Source organism: Sorex araneus, chromosome 2 (genome assembly GCF_027595985.1).
Source record: "Sorex araneus isolate mSorAra2 chromosome 2, mSorAra2.pri, whole genome shotgun sequence".
NCBI lineage: Eukaryota > Metazoa > Chordata > Mammalia > Eulipotyphla > Soricidae > Sorex > Sorex araneus.
Window position 1 is genome coordinate 282,618,990 of NC_073303.1, and position 22,863 is coordinate 282,641,852.

Sequence of the window (22,863 nt, forward strand, 5' to 3'; positions counted from 1 at the left end):
TGGGCAAGTTACTTAATTTCTGATACGCACCTTCAATACCTGTGAATTATTATAAGGATTGAAAATAATAAATATAAAATGCACAATGAAACAGAAAAGATTCCTAAGAGACAGCACCATTTAACTGTCTATTCCTAATAGATAGCTGGTACCATTATTGTACATTTGGTAGAAATCAGTCTTATTGGTATTTTGTACCTTTCTAGCAGCAGTATCCAAGGTGCAAATATAAAACCTTCAAATAGATTTAACTGCCCTGCTAATCCAAGAAAATATCCAAGGTTAAGCAAAAATCAAAAGTACTTTTAGATACCCTGCAATTTGAAGATTTATAAATAGTAAGTTGAAGTTATGACAAAACTGTAAAAAGACATCATAAATTTAGATTAGCACCAAGTAATTTAAAAGATCAAGTGACTGGGCTTGGGGAAGGTTCAGCGTCCCCTCCTTTGCAAGCATGAAGCTGAATTCGCTCTCTAGTGCCGGCCACGTGTGCAGAGCATGGTACGGCAGCTCTGCCAGCCACGACTCTCGGCACCACAACGTAAGTATGAGCTGAAAAAATACTAAGCAAAGTCCTTAAAAGACACTGGCAAAAAGACAGAGACGGCAAAGAAGCATATGAAAAGATGTTCCACTATCATCAAGGAAATGTACATTAAGACAAGACAGTACTATAGACCTATTAGAATAACTGAAATACCGAACCTCTATAACAACTAATGCTGGTGAGGATACAGAACAAAGGAAATTCTCGTTCTTTGCCAGTGGGAATACAAAATGATGCAGCCATTTTGAAAGACAGGCTAATGGCTTCTTTTCAATCTAAACACTCCAGGGCCCAGGGATATCGTACAGGAGTTAGTATGTATTGCGTGCACCCAAACCCGATTTGACCCTCAGTACCAAATGGCCATAAGGCACTGTCAGGTAGGGCCCTAGTGGCCCCTGACACCTCAGGGCCCTCACATCAAACTATTCAGCCCTGCAGATCAGCAGTAGAGGCCCCCAGGCCCCTTGAGAACCAACTGGGAGGTTTCCCAAACTAAATTAATTTTAAATTAATCATGCTCCTACCATGTAATTCTTAATTTACACTTTAATATTCATTTACCCAGATGACTCACAAGTTTAGGTGCACACGAATTCCACACATAGATGTTCATAGCAGCATTATCCACATTAAACTTGAAAACAAGCAAGTTGTCCTTTAACAACTGGATACATTAATATAAACAAAAAATAAGTATGTGGTACTGAAAAATGATGGAATAGTTTTTGGTACTTTGAGGGGGAAAAAAAAGTCACTGAATTATAAAAAGAACGTGGGGAGGGGCCAGAGAGATAGCTCAGTGGGCTGGGTACTGGGTTTAATCCTCAACACCACAGGATTCCCGGAGCATCACCAAGAGCAGCCTGAGGAAAGAGCCAGAAGTGGCCCCTGGGCACCGGGCACCACTCAAGTGTTCCAAAACAGAAATCTCCCAAGATTTTTCGAGACTCTTAAATGCATACCACTTGAGAGAAGGCAATCTGAAAAGGCTATCAATAAAATTAAAAAAAAAAATCAGTGGTTGGAAGATGAATCAGAGAGATGAATATAAAAGACCAAAGAGTATCTTTAGACGAAGCTAGTACATATACGCTAATAGCTGATGTTTAGACAAGTCATTACACACTTGTCTAAACCAACAGAATGTAGAACACTATGAGTGAATCCTAAAAAAAAAAATTACTAAATATTTTAGAATTCAAAAATTTATTTTTAAGATATGAGCTGGGCAGAGAAATAGTAGTCCAGTAGTTTAAGTGCTTGGCTTGCAGGCATTTGGTCCCCAGCACCACATACGGTCCCTTTAGCACCCCCATTAGTGATCCCTGGGTAGAACCAAGAACAACCCCTGAACACTGGCGGGTGTGGCCCCCAAACATCAACTGACCCAGAAGCACAGAATTAGTAGTAGCAGGAGAGCCCCTGAGAGTTCACACTCATACCCACACACAGACTGTTTTGGGAAGGGTGATGGAGAGAGAATACAGGATTTTAGGTGCACATCTTGCATTCAGCTGACCCTGTTTTGACCCCAACACTACCTGGTCCCTCAAGCTTCAATGGGAACAGCCTGGATGTCCCAGAGCGCCACCAAGCTGAACTGGGAAATCTCCGGCACTACCGGGTCTCCGACCTTCATATTGAAGCTCTGGCCCAGTTGTCAGAGAATCACTGGGAAGGACTCCCCAGACTCTTAAGCACCACTTGGGAAACTTTTCTTTAAAAAATAAAATAAAATAAAGCTATCAAGTCATGAAAAATGGAAAAAAAATCTTAAATACATATTACCAAGTAAGAGAAGCCAATCTAACAACATTACATATTTGTGATTCTAGCTGTATGATATTCTAGAAATGGTAACATCACAGAGAGTAAAAAGACCAGTGGTCATCAGGGACTGGGGGGGATGAGGTGGGATGACAGGTGGACGACAGGTCTCAGAGCAGTGGAAACATTTTGTAGAATGGACCCCATGGCAGACACATGTAACAAAACGATAAATGTGCATGTCAAACTTAGCAGGTTTTACCACATAGAGTGATACTAATGTAAACTAAAGATTTTAGTTAACAACTTACTAGTATTGCCCTGTCAACTATAATAAATATACCAAACTAACATAAAATGTTAATAGGAGAATTGTGAATAGGACTACAGTGAAGATAATGGAATTCTGTTCCCTCTAATTTACACCTACTGCTGGAAAAGTGGCCTATTAATTTTTAATGTATATAAGAATAACAAAATATATTTTAAATAGTTCTATTTATTTAAAATACTTTCCAAACAATGCTTCAAATCTAAGGACATGTTTTTTTAAAAATTTGTGGAAGAATTTGAATTTAGGTAAATGCCTTAATATCAGATCTAGGAAAGCCTTTCTAAGCATTATACCAAAGACAGAGAACATATAAAAGTATGAATAAATACAGTCATGTATAATTTTTTTTACATCAAAGTTTAAAAATGACAGGTGAACTAATTTGCAACTTACATGCTAATATTACTAAATGCATAAAAAAGGTGACTGGAAATTAAAATGGCATGAACAGAGAATTCACAAAAAATTTTAAATAAGCAGCAATATAAAGAAATTATTTTCATATCTCTGTATTCTATAAATTTCTTCTTTGGGGTGGGTGGGAAGAAGAATTTGGGCCATACCCAGCCGGCAGTTCTTGGGTTACCATGCAGTGCTGGTGTCAAACCTGAGACAGTTGCACACAAGGGAAGCAACTCAGGCCTTGTACTACCTCTCTGGTGATGTATATCGCTCTAATAAAAGAAGTAGCACTGTCCCACTGTCGTCCAGTTGTTCATCGATTTGCTCGAGCGGGCACCAGTGTCACATCTCCATCATCAGACTTGTTCTTACTGTTTTTGGCATATCGAATACAGCACAGTTAGCTTGCCAGGCTCTGCTGTGCGGGCGGGATACTCTCCGCAGCTTGCCAAGCTCTCCGAGAGGGACGGAGGAATGGAACCCAGGTCAGCCACGTGCAAGGCAAATGCCTTACTGCTGTTCTATTGCTCCAATCCAATAAAAGAAGTATACAATGAAATATCAAAATAAAAATATATCCTACTTATAAAAGTTGGAAATATTAAAGAGATAGATAATACTATTTTAACTGTCATTCTTTCACGTTGCCTAAAAATTGAAATTAATGTAACACATTTCAGTGGACAATCTAACGTATCGTATGTAAAGCCTTCTTAAAGTGCATCTCCAGGGTCGGGAGACAGCTCAAGTGTACCTTACACGGGTTAGGGCCTGAGCTGGAGCCTGGGCACCAAGCTGGGGACACCACCCAAAAGTTAAGATAAAAATGTACATCCAAAGCAGGGAGACAGTCCAAGGGTTAGGGCGTATGTCTAGTTGGATCCCTAGTACCACATGGCCCCACACCCCAAGAATCTCAGGGTACAGGTCCTGGTGAGGTTCAGCATTTCGACACCTAGCCCACCTGAGAATCCCTGAGAGAGCCCCCAGCCCACCTGAGCACTGCCTGGTAGCTCCCTACCCCAAAGTGCACATCCCCTGTCCATCTGCCTTATTCCTTGGAATCAGTACAAAGGTCATATGATAAAGGATATAAAACAAGGAGGCATGTCCAAGTGCCTTATTGCTTGCAATTCAAAACATTATTTACCTAAACATTCCTAGGAAATCATTAATAAACTAAACCTATACTACCAAGTCACTTAAAAATTATATAAATCTATTCACATGGAAAAACATCCAATAGTAATTTTTGGAGGAGAAAAAGTGAAATATAAAGACTGATTATACTACATATACTTTAGCAAATTCAACTACACCTCCCCTCTGCCAAAACAGAGGACAAGTCTTATCACCTGACATAATAAGAGACTGCTGGAAATAAGCAAAATGGAGATTATTCCCTCAAGTAATTTCTATTTTCAGTACCTCTTATATCTCTATATCTTACTGTGCTATGACCCTAAAATTCTGTCTTTCCAGTACCAGGAGTCACTAAAACACAACTCAACTACTTCATCTGCTGCTCAAATGAGAAAAATGCTTTCTTTCCACTAGAAAAAAGAAACTATTGTATTGTACCTTATGAAAGATAAGTGTTCAACACCAGGATAATTTTCAAAGATAACCTTTATCTGATATGCTTTTTCATCTTACTTATTATTTCTAAGTATCAGTTACCACACAGGATACAATTCTACGAATGGTTTACTTATGTGGAGAGTTTGTTTTACAGAAATCAAAGTGAACATATATGTAAAGAGCAATAGTCTAGGATACTCAGCCCACAGAAGTAGTGAATTTTGTTGTGAGAATTTTATTTATAAATTACAATTATCTGGTATTAGATGACTGTCCAGCATGGTAAAGTTTTATAGAAAATTCCATTTTTAGAGGCTTAGAGAGACGGCAACTAGAATTTGAAAAAATTATATTTCCTTCTAGCAGAAATATAATTCTGCCAGAAGGAAAACTTTCTATCAGTTGACTAAAAGCAATTTTTTTTATAGATTATACTGCAATAGTCAAATACTAAGGATACATGGATTCAGCTTCCTTGTAAAACAATGCATAAAGTCATTCTGATATCCAAAGAGAAAATATGTAAAACTTTGAAGCATGTATTATAATTTGTTTCACTAATGGCGCAGAATCTCCTACCTCTGCACCTGGCTGTCTTCCCCGCGGCCCCTTGGAAGGGGGCAGGTTGGGTTTCCCTCCCCGCTCGGAGCAGAGCCCCAGCAGCCAAAGACCTCCAGAAACCAGCCACTCTCCTCATGCTCGGACGAACCTCACGCATGAAGGAACCAGCAGAGGGACCCAGGCATGCGGGACTGAGATCTCCAAGCCTGCTTGGATTGGGACTGGGCCTCCTCCACCCAGATCCCCCATTTCCCAGTAGCCTGGCAGTCACCCACAAACTGCCCCCGTCGCCATGTAATCTCATCAATGGCTAAGATGCAGAGACTATATAAAACAAAGCTCCCAGAAGTACACGGCAGCTTTGCGGCCACTTGACCTCTTATTATCTAGCCCACTGATGTGCCTAAAGCAGCACACATGTGTTTGGTTTTTACATACTTGCTTGTAGCACTGTCCTCCCATTGTTCATCGATTTGCTCGAGTGGCCACCAGTAACATCTCCATTGTGAGACTTGTTACTGCTTTAGGCATATCGAATACGCCATGGGTAGCTTGCCAGGCTCTGCTCTGCGGGATACTATTGAGTAGCTTGCCAGGTTCTCTGAGAGGGATGAAGGAATTGAACCCGGGCTGCCCACATGCAAGGCAAATGCCTTGCCTGCTGTACTACTGCTCAGCTCAAAAACAAACCAAACCAAAGCAAAAACAAAACAAAACAAAACAAATTGCACCCCATTCAAGAAACAGCTCTATCTGGCTAATACCTCACATGTAGAATGAGGCACTCCCTCCCCGCCCGGTCCATGGCACTCATGAGTGATACTTGCTTGTATTCTCTGATATACATTCTCCATTCCTCTCAGAGAACCCAGCAAGCTACTGAGAGTATCCCGCCCACATGAAAGAGCCTGGCAAGCTCCCCGTGTCATAGTCAATATGCCAAATACAGTAACAATAACAGTCTCATTCTCTTGACCCTGAAAGAGCCCCCAATCACTGGGGAAAACGAGTAAGGAGAGGCTGCTAAAATCTCAGGGCTGGGATGAATGGAGACGTTACTGGTGCCCGCTCGAGCAAATCGATGATCAACGGGATGACAGTGATACAGTGAATTGTCAAGCCAGTGCCCCCAAATAAGTTCAGTACCCCCCACATAAGTTTTTTCAACACTTTAAGTACTGCTTGACAAATATTATCAGAGTATTCACATGCATATTCTTTAGAAGATACTTAGCAAAGGGAACTTGAGCAGCAACTAGAATTGGCTGAGTACAGGCAAGCTATATACAAAATGAACCTGGAACACTCTGTTACGCCAAAAAGAAAAGTGCTAAAAAAAATGCTGGGGGAATGTCATAAAGCCTTAAGAGCAAGCTTGAAAGGGCTCCCTCTAGATAATAGATAATTTTGAGCTCCAAAATAATTCTAAATGGTAATAAACTATCATTAAAAAAAAGAAAGAAAGGGTCTTAGTTACAATAAGATGCCAAAAGTTAATTGGAAAATGGAGAACTGTGCTGCTTTTATAAAACATTTCTGTGACCGTTGTAAAATCTGATTTGGCTTCACCAATGGATACTAAGTCTAGATAAAGTCTTTACCCCTCTCACATACATACAGATTTTAAGATAGAAAGAAAAAAAGTAAAAACTATATACGGTCATCACACAACACCTTACTAGGGTGATCAAAATTCCTGTCACCAAAGAAGGACATAAGACTTCTGCCTCTGGAGGCTAGAGCGACAGTACAGCAGGTAGCGACTTGGATCTAATCCCCGGAATCCCATATGGTCCCCCAAGCACTGCCAGGAGCCAGGAGTAATTCCTGAGTGCAGAGCCAGGAATAACCCCTGATCATCACCGGGTGTGATCCCAAAAAGTCTATATATACCCTGCATCTCATGACAAGCAAACATCAGATAAATCCCAAATGAGAAATACTGATTAAAAGAGGATTCTTCAAAAACATTAAAGCCAGAAGAAGAAAAGAAAGGCTGTAGAAATGAGCCCAGATTAAAGAGAGATGGCAACCAAATGCAATCTCTAGTCCCATATTTCAGTGTGGTCTGCAGAAAATTGACACTACACAGATTAAATCACTCAGATTAGAAGAAATATTTCAAATGTGTTTACAGCTCTGTGATTACAGGGTTCTGAAGAAAATTTAACGGATTAAACATAATCAAAGCACAGCTACAAAGCAGTACTAAGCAAATCTATTACCAACTTAATTCAACTAAAATTACCACATAAAAAACTTTCCTCCAACTCCATAAAAGTGAAGCCATTAATCTGATCTATAGCCTGTGAAGAAACTGCGCTCACAAAAACTTCACCTGCACGGAAGTTCACACACCAGGTTAGGTTAGCTACGCACTAAAATGTCACATCATTGGGAGCATTAACAAGCAAAATGTCTTACAGAATTTTGACTTCACCATTACAGTTAGTTACACATACCCAAACCCTGACTACTCTTCAAAGTAAGATTCCATCATGATATACATTGTTCCATCATTCAGAACATTTTCCTTCAAGTCCAATCCCTATGCCACCCCCTGCCCACGCACACATATATGCAAATTTTCTGCACAAAAAAATGCTGTTTTTTAAAGCATCACTGAGCTCAGAAATCAACAATGACATTAAACATATCTAATATTTGTGTTCTTTACCACAGTAAGATATCCAATTTCTGATAAAGAGCAAAGAAATGATTGAAAGTGAGGAGAGGGCTCTGAAATAAGATTAACTTCAATTTCTGGCTCTAAATTTAAAGTTTATGTGAACCTCTCTGTGCCTCAATGTTCTAATCTATAAAACAGCATAATCACCTCACAGGTCATAGGATTCTGATGCCTAAAGAGGTGTTTAAACTTACACATTGAAAGTGCTCAATAAGTTAGTCATTATTATTTACATGAACTTAGAAATGAATTATACTATCATATCCATTAGAGGCCACTATCAAAAGAAACAAACAGGCAAAGTGCTGGGCCAGAGAGCCAGTACAGCACATAAGGCACTTCCTTGCCTTGCACATGGTCAAATCCCACCCTTGACCCAGTTTGATCCCCAGCACAGCATATGGTGCCCTGAGTGATGCCTAAGCAAAGGATCAGGAGTAAGCTCTGAGCACAACTGGGTGTGGGGAAAGAGAGAGGAAAAGAGAAGAGAGGAGGAGAAGGAAAAAAAATGTCTTAAAGACTAGAATCTTTGTGTACTGTTGATAGTATTATAAAAATGGCATCAACACTATGGAAGCTAGTATAGTCATTCCTCAAAAATAGTGAAACTAATTACCATATGATTCCATAATTCCACATCTGGATAAGTATCCAAAAGAAATGAAAGCTGGATCTCAAAGAGATATTAGCACACTTACATTCACAGCACTATGCACAATGATCAAGAAATGGAAACAATCCAAATGCTAAATAAAAACATAGCATAAATCATAATAGATTATCATTCCATTTTTAAAATGAAGGAAATCCCGACTCTTGCTATAACATGGATGAACTTTGAGAACACCATGCTAAGCAAATTAATCCAGTCACAAAACTGACAAATACTGTATTATTCCATTTGTTTAGGTACTCAATCAATATCATAAAGAAGAAACGTAGCTGCCAGAAGGAGGCAGGGAGGAGAGGAGACAAAAATTCAAATTTATTATTTAACAAATAGTTTCCATTTCACAAGATAAAAAGTTCTGAACCATTTTTGCAATAATATGTATAGTACACTACTTAATTGTCAAAAAAGTCAAGATGATAAATGTGGCTTTCCCCCCACCCTGCCCCTCTATTTTGGTTTTTTTTGAAGCACATCCAGCAGAGCTCAATGCTCACTCCGGGCAGGACTTGTGGGACCTTACGTGGTGCTGGTATCAAACCCAGGTGGGTCACATGCAAGGCAAGTACCCTTCTTGCTGTACTATCTCTCCAGACCAAATTTGAGAGTTTTTTTACAATTAAACATAGGAATACTACTTTCAAAACCCAATTTTTCCAAACTTAAATGTCCTTTACCAACAAGCACTAGTAAAACTATTAGTTAACAGACTAGCAACAAATGAATTAGGAGTTTAAAAAAAATCTCAGAAATGAACAAACAGCATTAACAAAATCCACCTTCATTTTGAAATGTCTACACATCTAAAAAGTGCTTTTAAATAAGCTTGTTATTTGCTGCAGAAAAATACATAAATCACATGAATCAATTTACTCTAGCCTCAAACCAATCTGATCATAAGCTCAGGTTTATACACTGTGCACAAGAAAAGCAGCTGACCCCCTATAACCCCAGGAATCTAGAACAGTATAAAATCTCTGAGGACTATACTGATGGTCATCTTGGATTCCAGACAAATCTGAATTGAAAGTGACCTGAAACCATGATGGGCCTGAATCCTGAATAAACACCTGGGCTCTGAGTACAATCAAACAACATCCAGTCTAGCCACAACATTTTCAAACTTGAGTAAATAAAGTGAGAATACAAAATCAAATACACTAAGTTTTCAAGTTGTTCTCATCTAAGCAGTTAAAATTAGACTTTTTCTTCCATTTATATAAAAATCATCAGATATCTGGGGAATAAATTTAAAATACATCCATATAGCACATGGATGTTTTTCATTCTATAAATAACTTTAAATATTCAGCTCAAAAGAAACAAGTTAACCAGTGAAACTCAACAGCTAATAAAAACCTTCCGGTTTCCAGTAATTTTCAAATATTTAAACTACCATTTAAGGAAACCACCAAAGATCAGATCTAGTCCATCAACTGCCAGATTTCACGCAACTGCAGATATCAAGAGTCACCATTACTTCACATGCCATCATTGCCAATCAAACAATATACAAATGCACCCCAAAATCTGAGATAGTAAAATGTTACATCGGAGAACAGATGTAACAATGAGGATGCATGCTTGCTCCTTTGTAAAGCCTCAATGTACCAGAAACTTTAATAAGCTCCAAAGCAAGAGAAGTCAAGGGTGGGGCGAGGGGCATGAAATTATACCCACAAACCAAAACCTCTAGAGCCCCCAAAAGCTACTTTTGAAAGGCATGAAAATAGTCCACATATACTACTAGTTCCAAATAAATCATAATCAATATAGACTGTAAGCCCACAAAGCAGTAGCAAGGTAATTTCCAGAAGTCTACAAAAATGATTTCTAAACTTACAGACTCAGACTCTAGGCACCAAATGATTTTCAAACAACTCATGTAGTCAAGACCCATGTTTTAAACCCAATGGCCTGTAGGTATGTGCTTTGAGGACAGAGTGTCTCCTTCTTAAGGGAAAAAAGTCAATCCATGAGGTTTGGTTTACAGTATTAACACAATGGACTCTTAAAACGACCGAAAGTACAATATAAAGATGATAAACAAAATCTTATTTTGAAGATCTTTCAAAGACTGAGAAAAGTAATAAAGATTTACAAATTATTCCATTTTCAGCAAGCACAAGAGAACATACCCATTATTAGTAGAGCCAACAATTCGTTCAACTATAGTACAGAAATACAAAAAACCCATTTTAAGATTCCAAATATCTTTTTATTGAACTTCTTATACCAAACTCTGATACTGCTTAACTTAAGCTAATCTAAGTATCAAAATAAATTCACTACCAATGAAATCATACGGGAAAAATAAGGTGTACAACTATAAAGATTAAATAGAAAAATATCAGAATTCAAAAAGTGTAAGGAGACATTCAAAATAGGCAAGGCAAAATGTTTTGGGTTTTTTTTTTTTTTAATGAATCTACCAGGTCCAAGCAACAGTACAGCATGTAAGAAGTTTGTCTTGCAAATGTCCCACTCAGGTTCAAGCCCTGGCACCCCCTATGTTCGCCTGAGCACCACCAGGAGCGATCCCTGAGCCCAGAGCCAGGAGTAAACCCTAAGCACAGCTGAGTACGGCAAAAAAAAAACCCCAAACACCCAAAATAAATGAATCTATCTCCAATATATACAGAAATCCTATGATTCTATTTTGTTACCTACTAGTCCTTTAGTATTAAATCACAAACCCACAAATAAAGGACTAAACCTATTTATCTCTAAATATAAATGAGAAACCAGTCATACTATTTTTTTCTGAGGTGAATCCACTAATTAAAGTATTCCAAATCTGCTACTAATCTCAAAAATGTGATAATAAAAATTATTTTCCCTTCCTGTTTTGTTGCTGCTTTCTCCCACAGGACCCCAATTGGTTATCTACTTGGAGCTTAAAACTTAGAGCACAGATACTCAAATGTAAAAAACGTCCTTCAGCTTGCCCAAAAAGAAGCAAAATGGCAATAAGTTTTTAAGATGGTGTCAAGTATATAGCAGGCCCTTATACTGTTCTATTTTATAATCTGTCCTGATTGTGTGTAAAGTCTATAATAATGTTAATTTTTTAAATTATGTAGACGTATATATATTTTAAAAGCGCGTTCAATTCTGAAACAAATCTGGATAGAATATCAATTTCCAGTTTCTTAAAGGATAAACTCATTTGAAGATAAACTCTCAAAACATTAAAAAATTATTCTATCTATAGATCTGAGGCCATAACTGCTTGGAAGGGAAAATGCAATACAATGAAGATGTCTTATTTTACCTATAAAAAGAAATTATTAGAATTGGAAGGGTCAACATTTTCTAGGTTTAGTGGTACGGGCACTTTTCAAAGTACCCGGAAAAGAGTAACTTTTAAAATTATTTTTAAATTATTATATAAGCATGTGCATTAGTTGTATAAAAAATATGAAATCCGCCAGATGTGGCCCCCAAATCAACCCCTCTACCCCCACAAAGGCTTTAAACCACTGTATATTGCACTCATATTCTGTAATTGCTACAATAATCTAGAAAAAGTCAAATAACTCCATTATATCCCATACTGGCAATGCTAGGTATAGAATTCAGGTTAATTAACTATTTGCCCAGTGCTCCTTTCAAATAATACACCACTTGGGCCCAAGAGATAATATAGCAGCTAAGTCTTGCCTTGCACGCAACCTGTTTGATTGTGGCATCCCATAATGGTGCCCTGAGTCCACCAGCAGTGATTCCTGGACCCAGAGCCTGGAGTAATCCCACAGTACTGCTGGGTGTGGCCCCCAAGAAAAGGAAAAGAAAGGAAAAAACCATAATGCACCACCTCAAAAGTTGAGGTTATAGTTATAGTTAAAAATAACTGTTTCGTCTGTAAAGATTAGACAAGACCCATTTCCCAGGTCAAAACTTCTCACTCCAAGAATGTCAAATTAGATTTCGAGTAAGGGAATTGCTGTTCTTAAACATAGCAGAGCTCTTTAAATATTTTTTCAGGAATTCAAGAAAATTTCTAATCAATTACCAAACAAGCTAACAAGTTTGTCATTCCCTCTTGGGTTTTGAAACATTTTGCAACACTTTCAGCACCTGATAATGTTACAAAGTGAAATTTTGTTATCAAACACCCAGGAAATAATCATCAAGTTCTTTCCTGACCATTTTTCGAAGGGGAGCAGGACTAAAATATCAAAAAAAATACAACTCAAGGGATGTTTAAGTCACTTGAATTCCTGATAGGGGTCATGTACGTGACTCTTAAGTTTACAGTAAATTCAGAGGAGCATGAAGACAATAATAATGCTCATGTATAAAGTTTTAATTCCCACCTATTAAAGCCTGAAAGAGGTTGCTCTGAAATATGTTAATAACGCGTTCTATGGAACTTCTGAGTTGTCTGTCTTCAGTTTGGCTTAGCTTCGAACGATATTCCTCCAAGAGGAGCAATGCTCTCTGGGTATCTAAGAAGAAAAATCATCTGATTAAAATTAAAAAGTTACTATGAAGTATTACACACTAAGCAGCAAATGATTCAAGACATCTTAACAAATCCTCAGGTCTATACATATTATTACTATGTTTATTACATATATTTGCTAGGATGATCACCCCGAGTTTAAACACACACACACACACACACACACACACACACGGTAGAAAAGGAGGAATGTGAGTGGTTTATAATAATGTGTACAGTGAGTCTACCACAATGAAAGACCATCTGGTCCAGTTTTAGCTACAGTTTCAGCTGATTTGATAGGCAAAAGCAAATTACCTACAAGTTGTTATTACAATCCAAACCTTAAGTGTTGCAAAATACCTGTTCTTAGCCAGTATGCCCCATTTGCTCACAAAATAGTATCTAGTAAGTATGACAAAGTGACACAGTAGAACACCGAATCAGTTTCTTAAAAAAGACATTTCAGAAGGGGCATTATCGACCCTAAGTCGATATATTAAGTCACAGGAGAGAGGAGGGGATAAAGTTTAACATTTAGGTGTTTCCAACTCTGAACGACAGGAGGCTTAAGACTCCCTACGGGATCAGGCTAGGTCGGCTAAGTTTCCTCCAAAGTTTACGCAAACATTTGTAAAAACAACAACAAAAACACGCGAGGAAAACCCAGGGACACCCACCCGGGAGACAGTTCCGAAAATATCCTCACCTTGCTTCCGGACAGGCATTTTTCTCCAGGAGGAGGAAGAGGACATACACCTTAAAAAGAAGAAAGGAAAAAAAAAAAAAAAAGGAAAGGTGTAAAGCAATGAGTAGAGTAGTAGCTACACACCAGCATCCCCTCCCGCCCACCCCCTGCCCAATACTCATACACACCCCTCCCGATTTTAACTCGAACAAACTCTGGGCCCGACTTGGAAAAAAACAAAAACAAAACACCCACCCTGCAAAGTTTCCCCCAAGTCCAAGCAAGAGCCTTAAACCCCACCCCCACCCCACCTTCCAGCGAAGTGTCAAGCGAGCAAACGGGGGTGGGCGCTCCCGCAGATGAAGAAAGGAAAAGGGAGAAGAGGGGGGGTTGGGGGGAAGCTGCTTCTAAAATTGTCCCCCGGCGCTCTCCCCTTCTGCAACGGGCAGGACGCGGCCCGGCTAGGGGACCCCGCGTCCCGGGCAGAGGCGTGCGGACTCCTCACCTGCTGCTCGCGAGTGCCGAGGCGCTCCGACCCTTGGCCCCTACGGAGCCCGCGGCGCCGGCGGCGGGGCGCTCCGGGAGGACCCGCGGGCCCGGCCCGCCCGGCCGCCCCGGGCCCCCTCCCCGCGCGCGCCTCCCTCGGGGCTACTCGGGCAGCGGCCGGACGGGGCAGCGGCCGCTCCGGGCGCCGCGCCCCACATGCACACCCGCCGCCGCCGGCCCCCACACCTGCGGCGCCGCCCGGCCGGTGGCGGCGAGCGGCGAGCGGCCGGCGCGGGGCTGCCCTCGGGGCCGGCTCGGGGCGGCTCCCGGGGGCCCGCGCTCCACGTCGCCCCCCGCCCCCCGCCCCGCCCGGGGCTCCGGGCGCCGAGCCGGCGGAGGGACGCCCGGGCGCAGCCGGCTCTCCCCGGGCGCGGCCGCACTCCCGCCGCCGCGCTCGCCCCGCCGCGCTCGCCCGCTCGCCCTGGGCTCTCGGCGCCGCCCCACCCCCGGGACCTCGCCTCCCTCCGCGCCCCCCAACCGCTCTGCCCCCAAACTTTCCGCCAAGATGGCGGCCCCCGAGCTGGCCTGCCGCGGCCCCACGTGACCGCCCTCCCGGCGCTCTCGGCCAATGGGAAGTGAGGAGGCGGCTCGCGCCGAGCCCCGGGCTCTCGGGGCTGCTACCTCGGGTTGGCAGGGGGAGACGCGCCCGGAGGGGGCCGGGGGCCGGCCGGGGGGCGGGGGCGCCGTCCCGAGGGGGCGCGCCGGCCGCGCGGGGCCGCCACGCCGGGGGGCGGCCGGGACAAAGGAGTTGACAGACTCTACAGGTGGCCCGCGGTGGCCCCGGCACCGGCCGCCTCGCCCTCGCTCCCAGCCCATCGGCGCGTCCCGCCGAGGCGCCCGGGCCCAGAAGGGGGCGAGGGGCCCGCGGGAGAGCCGGCAGGACCTCACCTCCGCCACACCCCCAGGCACACGTTTCGAGACGCCCTCTGAGCTTACTACGCGCGCGCTGTTTCCAGCTCCACCGCAGGAGACAATCCCCGGCGCCCCCGGGGGTGGATCCCCCCACTCGGGAAAAAGCGGTCTCGGGGTGGAGCCGGCGGCGCCACCCACATTAGGGGGCGGGGGAGGGCGGAGTCTGGGTGGGGGGGATAGGGAGGAGTTGGGGCCGGGGGTGCCTTCTCCGCACTCTTCCACCTACCACTGACTTTTTTTTTTTTTTAAAGTTGCTCTTCGCCCCTCAGTCAAAGTTTGTGTTGGGAGGCGCGGGGTCAGGGCACGGGAAATTGGGACAAATGTAAGAGTTTGCGGGTTCTTTTCGTCTAAGAGATTAGTTGCCCGCTAAGTTGTCTTTCAAAGGGGAGGAACGATTCGTTCCTTGCTTCACTCATTCATCGGAGCATGCACTCATTTCCCACCCACACCCCTTGCCTGGGTCCCCCCCCCACCACCCGTCCTCCTCCCGAGTCACCGGTCCCGGGGATCAGCCGGGCTGCGCGGGCCCCTTTAAGAACTCACCTGTAGCCTCCTCCTAGCGGGTGGGACCGCCCTCGGCTCGCAACTCCGGTTCGGAGTTTCGACTGCACCTGGGCACGGGACTGGGCGCCGGGGAGTTTCACCTCTCCTGGCAGCTGGGCCACCCGCCTGCCGCCGCCGGAGAAGCGCACCCGGCGCCCGGGTCTTGGAGCTCTTCGCAATCCCCGGGATCTCCCAGTTTGGAGGTGCAGGGAACAGAGCTGGCCCAAGGTCACCCAGAGTTAGGGACAGAACTGGAAATGCGGATTATCTCCCATCTCTCTCCCACCTGGAAGGTTCTTCCCTGCAAACCCGACCGCCTTTCACCGAGGCGGTGTCCCCCCCGAGCCAATAAAAGAGAAGTCCCGGGACCTAACAGGGTGAACTCTGAATGCACCCTGGAATCTGAGGGCTTGAGAGCGAACCTCCAAAGTGGATACTTTCTGTTTCAAAGAAACTGACACCTGGAGAGGAACAACTTGCCTAAGGCGAGATGGGCTGATCGGAGCCCTCAGCCCCGAGTTAGATCTCCTAGTTCCAGAGAACTGGGACAGCAGGACTGGTCTATTGATACGGATCAGTTCTCTTGGGTGCTTGAGCAACAGTTTCATCAAGCAATGGGACGGAAAGTGAAAGGAAGTCCCTGAAAGCAATTTAATGAAGGGATTTTTTTTTAAATTATCAAAATTAAAATTTTTTTAAGTTAAGTAACAGACGGGGCAGAGAGAGAGAGAGAGAGAGAGAGAGAGAGAGAGAGAGAACATGCTGGCATTCATGCTTTTAAGACTTCCTTGATGAACTGTGAATGGAATGGTTCTTCTAAAGGAACCGTTTTAAGAATGGAATCTCTTCCGAATTCAGAGGAGGGGCGGGGGTGAGGTGGGGTGGAGAGATAGTACAGCCTGGCGCGCTAGCATCGTAGGCTGCCTGGCCGCATGCTGACCCGGGTTTTAGACCCCACCCTAAGGCCAGCCAGGAGTGACCCTGAGCACAGAGCCAGAGCAAGCTCTGAGCACCGCTGGCTGTGTCCCAAAAACAAACCAACAGAAAACAAAATTCTGGGGAGGAAGGGAGGAAGTTTGCCCTTCCCCCTTGATATCATTAATTTTTCACTCCCACAAACAAGGAGCTAGCTGGAAATAAAATCCAAATCCTCGTTCTCAAGGAGCCATTGTCTAATAACAAAAGGACAGACACCAACACAGCTTTTCGAGGGTCCACCACAGGCTCAAAAGCCAAAATGTTTGAGTTCTTGTATTAGCCAAGTCCCCTCCTAAAAACAGAGACAGGAAGGGGAAAAGGAAGAGAAAATAGAGCACATGATGTCCTTTCTTTTTTCCTTTTCCCCCTTTTCTTTTTGTTGTTTTGGGGGCGTACAGGGTGGACAATAGTCAGGATTCCTCCTGGCTTTGCACTCAGGAATTTCTCCAGGCTGTGCTCTGGAACGTATGGGATGCAGGAGAACTATCCCTAGCTGCCGGAAGTCTCTTGCGCACTTTTCTGTCTTTCTGTACAGGAAACCAGTATTGTCCTTTCCTTTGGTCATCCTTTAGTCCTTTACTGTTGCCTGAAGTATCCAAAAGCAGGTGTGAACTAGGATTTTTTTTTTCAAGTCACAGGAACCAGTCAGGTCTGAGGCTTTCCATCCTTTTGTATTAGTTATCTAGAGCAGCACAGCAAATTCCTGAAAGCTTAGTAACTTAAGAGCTTAAAATTTAGGAGTTTGCAATTTAAACAGTAGTGAAGTTTATCTTGCAGTTACAGTGGGTCAGGAATTCAATAGGACCTTACCAGAATGGGTCTGGTTTGGGATGTAGAGATTAGAATCAAGCTGAGGTGGGGGAGAGATGAAAATTAAGTTATTTGGGAGCTGGAGAGTTAGTACAGGGGTAAAGATATTTATTTTCCATGGGCCAACCCTAGTTTAATTCCCTCCCAACTTCACACACACACACACACACACACACACACACACATGTGATTCCTGAGCAAGTAGACAGGAATAAACCTGGAGCACCTCAGGATGTGGCTCCAAAACAAAAAAGATTGAAGGTATTTAAAAGCATAAACCTGTTGGGGCTGGAGCGATAGCACAGCGGGTAGGGCGTTTGCCTTGCACGCGGCCGACCCCGGTTCTAATCCCAGCATCCCATATGGTCCCCTGAGCACCGCCAGGGGTAATTCCTGAGTGAAGAGCCAGGAGTAACCCCTGTGCATCGCCGGGTGTGACCCAAAAACCAAAAAAAATAAATAAATAAAAATAAATAAATAAAAGCATAAACCTGTAACAAGTAGAAAATAAATCAATTGTATTAATATACAGTGTAATGACTGCAATGGTATTGTAATATAATCATGTGACATGACTAAAATTGCTACAACTACAATCAGATTATAATATCTAAATTATCCAAGTATCACACTGTATACCACATATACAATGTTACATGTTAAATTTATTCAATAAAGCTGTTAAAATTAAAAAACAAAAATTAAAATATGTCTCCTTGGGCTGCAGCCATCCTTGAGGTCTAATAGGGATTAAGGAGGCTCTTCTGACTTGGCTCACTCAGGTTACGAGTAAGTCGGTTCTGGCTGTTGCTAACAGGCCTATGTTTCTCACCACGAAGAGCTTTGCACGGGGCTGCTCAAATGTTTTTATGCCACAGTGGCTGACTTCCTCCAGAGAAAATGATCCAAGAGGGTAAGGTAAAAGCTGTGGCATCTTTCACAACCTAATCTCAGAAGTGGCACTCCTTCATTTCCACAAGATTCCTTTGGTTACTTAAGTCAACCCCATGGATATGAATACCATGAGTATTCAAGAATCACTGGTGACATCTTAGAGGCTGGCTACACATCCATAAAGTTCAATGACATTTGGATGTTTCAATATTTTATTTTCTCTAAGTCTTTCTTTAAATCAGGTAACAGTTGCCATTGAATATGACTTAATATAGGACTTGTTTACTTTTCAATATAGGACTTGTTTACTTTTCCTCATTTAAAAAAATAGAGAGAGAGAGAGAGAGAGAGAGAGAGAGAGAGAGAGAGAAGTCCAAGTGAATTTTCCTTTTGAATAGTTTTAAAAGCTTAAGAGTCATAGGACCACAGGAAAACCTCAAATCCCACTCTTCTGTTGAGATGTCAGAAATCTTGTCTCAAAGAATATTGTCCATGCTACACCGTCCCCTCCCAATCATCCGCCTGCTCAAATAGCCCCTCCAGCTCCCCTTCTCTGTCTTTGTCCTCTCGCTGTCCAGGCCCCTTGGTTTATCCTCTGTAAACCAGGTCCTGTGAGATCCTGTTGCATCTTTGTTCTCACTCCAGCCAAGTGGCCGTGTGCTGCCTGTACCAAAGCAAATGATAAAAAGAAAGAAGTGATGTGTCCGAAATGCTTGCACCAGCTTAGATTGTATAAGCAGAGGAACAGTGGTGAGACTGATGGACATGACCAAGCTGGTCAGGCCTCCACAAAAACCTCAGGGGGACATTGCCTGGCAACACTTTCAGAAGGACATAGAGCCAAGCAACCTCTAGAAAGAAGAGAGCGGCCAGAACAATTGGGGGTATAAAATGTTACCTCAAGGGGAACAATGGAAGAAAAGGAGTATTTCTTTGAGAGAAAGCAGGCTCCCCGCAGCTCAACTTTAATGTTCAAACTGGCTTATTCTGTGTATCCAGGGAACCAGACTAAAGCAAGCGGATCGAAGTTACAGGACACAAAAAGTTCTTTAAATGATTAGCCAGAACTCTACAAAATGCCAAAGAACTGCACTGTGATGTTACGAGAGTCTCCTCAAGCTGACACTGAAAAAATCCTACAGGATTTCTTGTCAAAGGGAGCTCCATACCCAGGACAAAAGATTGCACCAAGTGACCTCAGAAACTACAGTCCTAAACCTTTGAAACTTCAGTTCCTGCTGTGACATCAATATTACCAGTTTGTCTACATCAAGAATCCATCCTACCCAGTTAAATTAATAGGAGAACTTCCACATAAATTATTTGTAGCAGAATAAAAGTTGGAATTCTTTTCCCTTAAGGAAAAAAAAACAAGGTGGAACTGATTTCCCTTTTAAAACAAACAAGCAAACAAGCAAACAAAAAACCCACTAGTTAGGAGCCGGAGAGATAGTACAGTGGGTGGGGTGCTTACCTTGCAACCTGGGTTTGATCCTGGCACCACCTATGGTCCCCCAAAGTCCCAGTAGGAGTGATTTCTGAGTGGAGAGCCAGGAGCAAATCCTGAGTATTTCCTAGTGTGAAATCCCAAAAACAAAAGAAAAATCAGACAGCCAGTTGTTCATCTTCATGAACAGTTACATATGAGCTCATGCAATGGAAGAGATGACCCACCCTCAGACTTCCATATTATGGTGTTCCTAAGAGGATGTAACTCTCCCTCTTAACCTCATAGTGGGTTGCTCTTCCTATACTGTGTTCAAAGACAGATTTAACTTGTTGTAGCCTTACACAATCTACGAGATAAAGTTATTGGTCATGATCACCCTCTTTGCCAAGGAGGATCCACAGGAAGAAGAAACGAAATAATCTACTCTAAGATAGCGCAACTAATTGGTAATGGGACTGGGCGTGAGTACTGGTTCGTTGTGTTTTTCATTAGGCTTTTCTCTGCTTGATTCCTTTCTAAAGGAAAAAATAACTGTGTAGTCGGGTAGAGAGTGTGTTGTATGTGTTTTTGAGAGACAGAGGAGATAGAATTCAAACGACTGAGATATCAAGAAAAAGAGAAGAAAGATCCCAAGAAAGAGTCCGGCAAAATAAAGCAAGGTAGAAAACTAGTCTATAATCCATCATATATATGAATGTTTAACAGTGGAGACTGATCTGATGAAAATAGAAGTGACTCTTCTAACCACAAGGAATAAATAATAAATAAATAATAATAAATAATACGAATAAAAAATAATCACATCCTCATCATATGTTTACAAATAAGTTTTCTTTATGCAACAGTGTTTAGTGTTTACTTAAAACATTCCATCACTACTGTATTTTTTTTTTTATCTTGAACAGTGAATAAGATTCAGAGTTGTAGGAAGCATCAGACAGGAAAGACCTTCAGACTCTAGTGCATCCTCTTATTTGACAGATGTGGCAAAATGGTACTGACATTTCAGGAATAATCAATCTTCCTTTTGGCAGGAAGAGTGAGTGGGAATAAGTAATCTTTTCTAAAGATTCTTTTCCAAATTTGCCTTCTTGCTTTTGAAGAACTCCGCGACAGAACTAACCACAGAATCTCATATTAAAATACAAGGATTAAACTTAAATCTCCTAACACGAGACAGCTTCCTCACCCCTCTCCTGGCCAGGAGGAGTAGCACAGTCTGTTCAAAGAAGTTCTGGGTAGGGTCCCTGGGTCAGAATATCCTTTGATAGGCAGAGATCAAAAACTTGGAAAGTTAATTGCAACTTGAAAAAACATGTTTAGAATTTTAGAAATTCATTTGCATTCCATTTCTGAGATGTGACTCAGCTAATAGAATTCTGATAAGCAAGAGAAGTCAAAAGGTTCTTTATAATTGGACATGGATTGAGTTCAATGACCAATCTCCTTTTGCATGAAAAAGTGCAACAGTCTCCCCCAAAATTTCTGAGCCAGTCTTTCATTTTCAGGAAATGACACTCACTAGAACTATAATTTTCCTGTTCCTCATGTTGTATCACTCCAGATCCTTTTATTATTCCCGTTTATTTTAAGCTCTCAAGAATGGTAAAGACAAAGAACCACTTCAATCTTACTTTCTGTTTTAAGTTCCTTAAAATTATATTAAACTCTTACAAAAGATAATTTTTATCATCTGAGATTAACCATCTGCAATTAAAATGTTCTGTTTTATAACTAAATTGAGCTATAGTTGAAGAAAATTCTAAAGATGCTTGATAAACACCCTGCAAAAATTCAAGTTTAATATCACTTCAAATTGCAGAATCCCCTATGAATAAAGCAGGTGGGTGACAATAAATAATAACTACAAAAACAAAAAGTTAGCAATTATCAATTTGTTAACAAAGATGAATAGCATGTTTTAAGAACAGGAGAGGAAGGCATTTAATAAAAAAATGCTACCATAATAATAAAGAAAACAGGATTTAAGGGAACAGAATAAGCCATGTCTTTATTCTTGTTTCCTCTCAGAAACTCATTCCCAAAATATTAGAACAAGAAGTAACTTGTTCTTTCAACCTCAAATGAAAATAGAAATGCTTCGTAACCCCCAACAAAACAATTGAAGAACCAGCCAAATTCAAGTGGTTGGGCTAGCAATAGGGAAAGTGGAAAGTATAAATATCTAGAAAAGTGGTGTGTGTGTTTGTGTGTGTGTATGTGTGTGTATGCGTGTGTGCATGCTCCCATGCACATACACTCACATCCATGCATGATATTAATTCTGTGTACTAATTATGAGATTGTTCTATTGATCCTCTACTTTTGTGGATATTTGAGATATTTCTTAATTAAATTTTTCATCTAAAAGAAATCAGACACTTTGGGCTGGAGTGATAGTACCACAGGTAGGGCATTTGCCTTACATGTGACTGGCCCTGGTTGGTGGAATATATAGCCATCAGAATTCTATATATTCCACCAAGCACCATCAGGTGATTCCTGAGTGCAGAGCCAGGAAACCCCTGAGTATTGCTGGGTATGACCCAAATCCCACTCCACCCCCCCCACCCTGAAAAAAAGAAGAAAAAAAAAGTAAAATAATTACTAATTTAAATAGAAAGAAAGACACTTGTCCTTGAGAACTGTAAAATATTTGAAGAAATAGGGGTTCTAGATACTATTGAAAGTGAGGTGCAGGTAATTTTGGGGAGGAGAGGAGTTGGGAAACAAGAGGATGTTTGAACCCTTATATAAAGAAACTCTAGATGCCAGGTTTCCACACACTGAAGTCATTACTGAATTTTATATACTGAATAAAAGAGAGGATTTTGATTTGAGGGCACCAGAAACAGTTGGGTACAGGAATGAATTTTAGTACTAAAATAAACTGAAGGGAGATCTATACATTAGACAAAGATACTTGCTCACTAATCCTATTTCTTATCCTAGATCCAGGAGCCATAACTGGGCAGACATCCACCAAACAAAAACGAAATTGTCCCAGACCAAATGATCAGTGGATACAAAAATCAGAT

General features: G+C 41.9%; 1 protein-coding gene across 16 annotated transcripts in view; it reads right to left on the reverse strand.

Annotated features, from left to right (window-relative positions):
- DLG1 (discs large MAGUK scaffold protein 1) overlaps positions 1-15,147 on the reverse strand; it is a 185,107-nt gene extending 169,960 nt beyond the window's left edge. For 15 of the 16 annotated variants that reach the window (XM_055124457.1, XM_055124456.1, XM_055124454.1 and 12 more), the window contains exons 1-3: positions 14,198-14,316; positions 13,714-13,763; positions 12,877-13,008 (exon numbers count right to left, since the gene is read on the reverse strand). In XM_055124457.1, coding sequence (XP_054980432.1) covers positions 12,877-13,008; positions 13,714-13,759 — 178 coding nt within the window. In that variant the 5' untranslated portion in view covers positions 13,760-13,763; positions 14,198-14,316. Of the gene's footprint in view, positions 1-12,876; positions 13,009-13,713; positions 13,764-14,197; positions 14,317-15,126 lie in introns of those variants that run through there. The other variant, XM_055124442.1, reaches the window with a different exon arrangement.
- Positions 15,148-22,863: the final 7,716 nt, after the last annotated feature.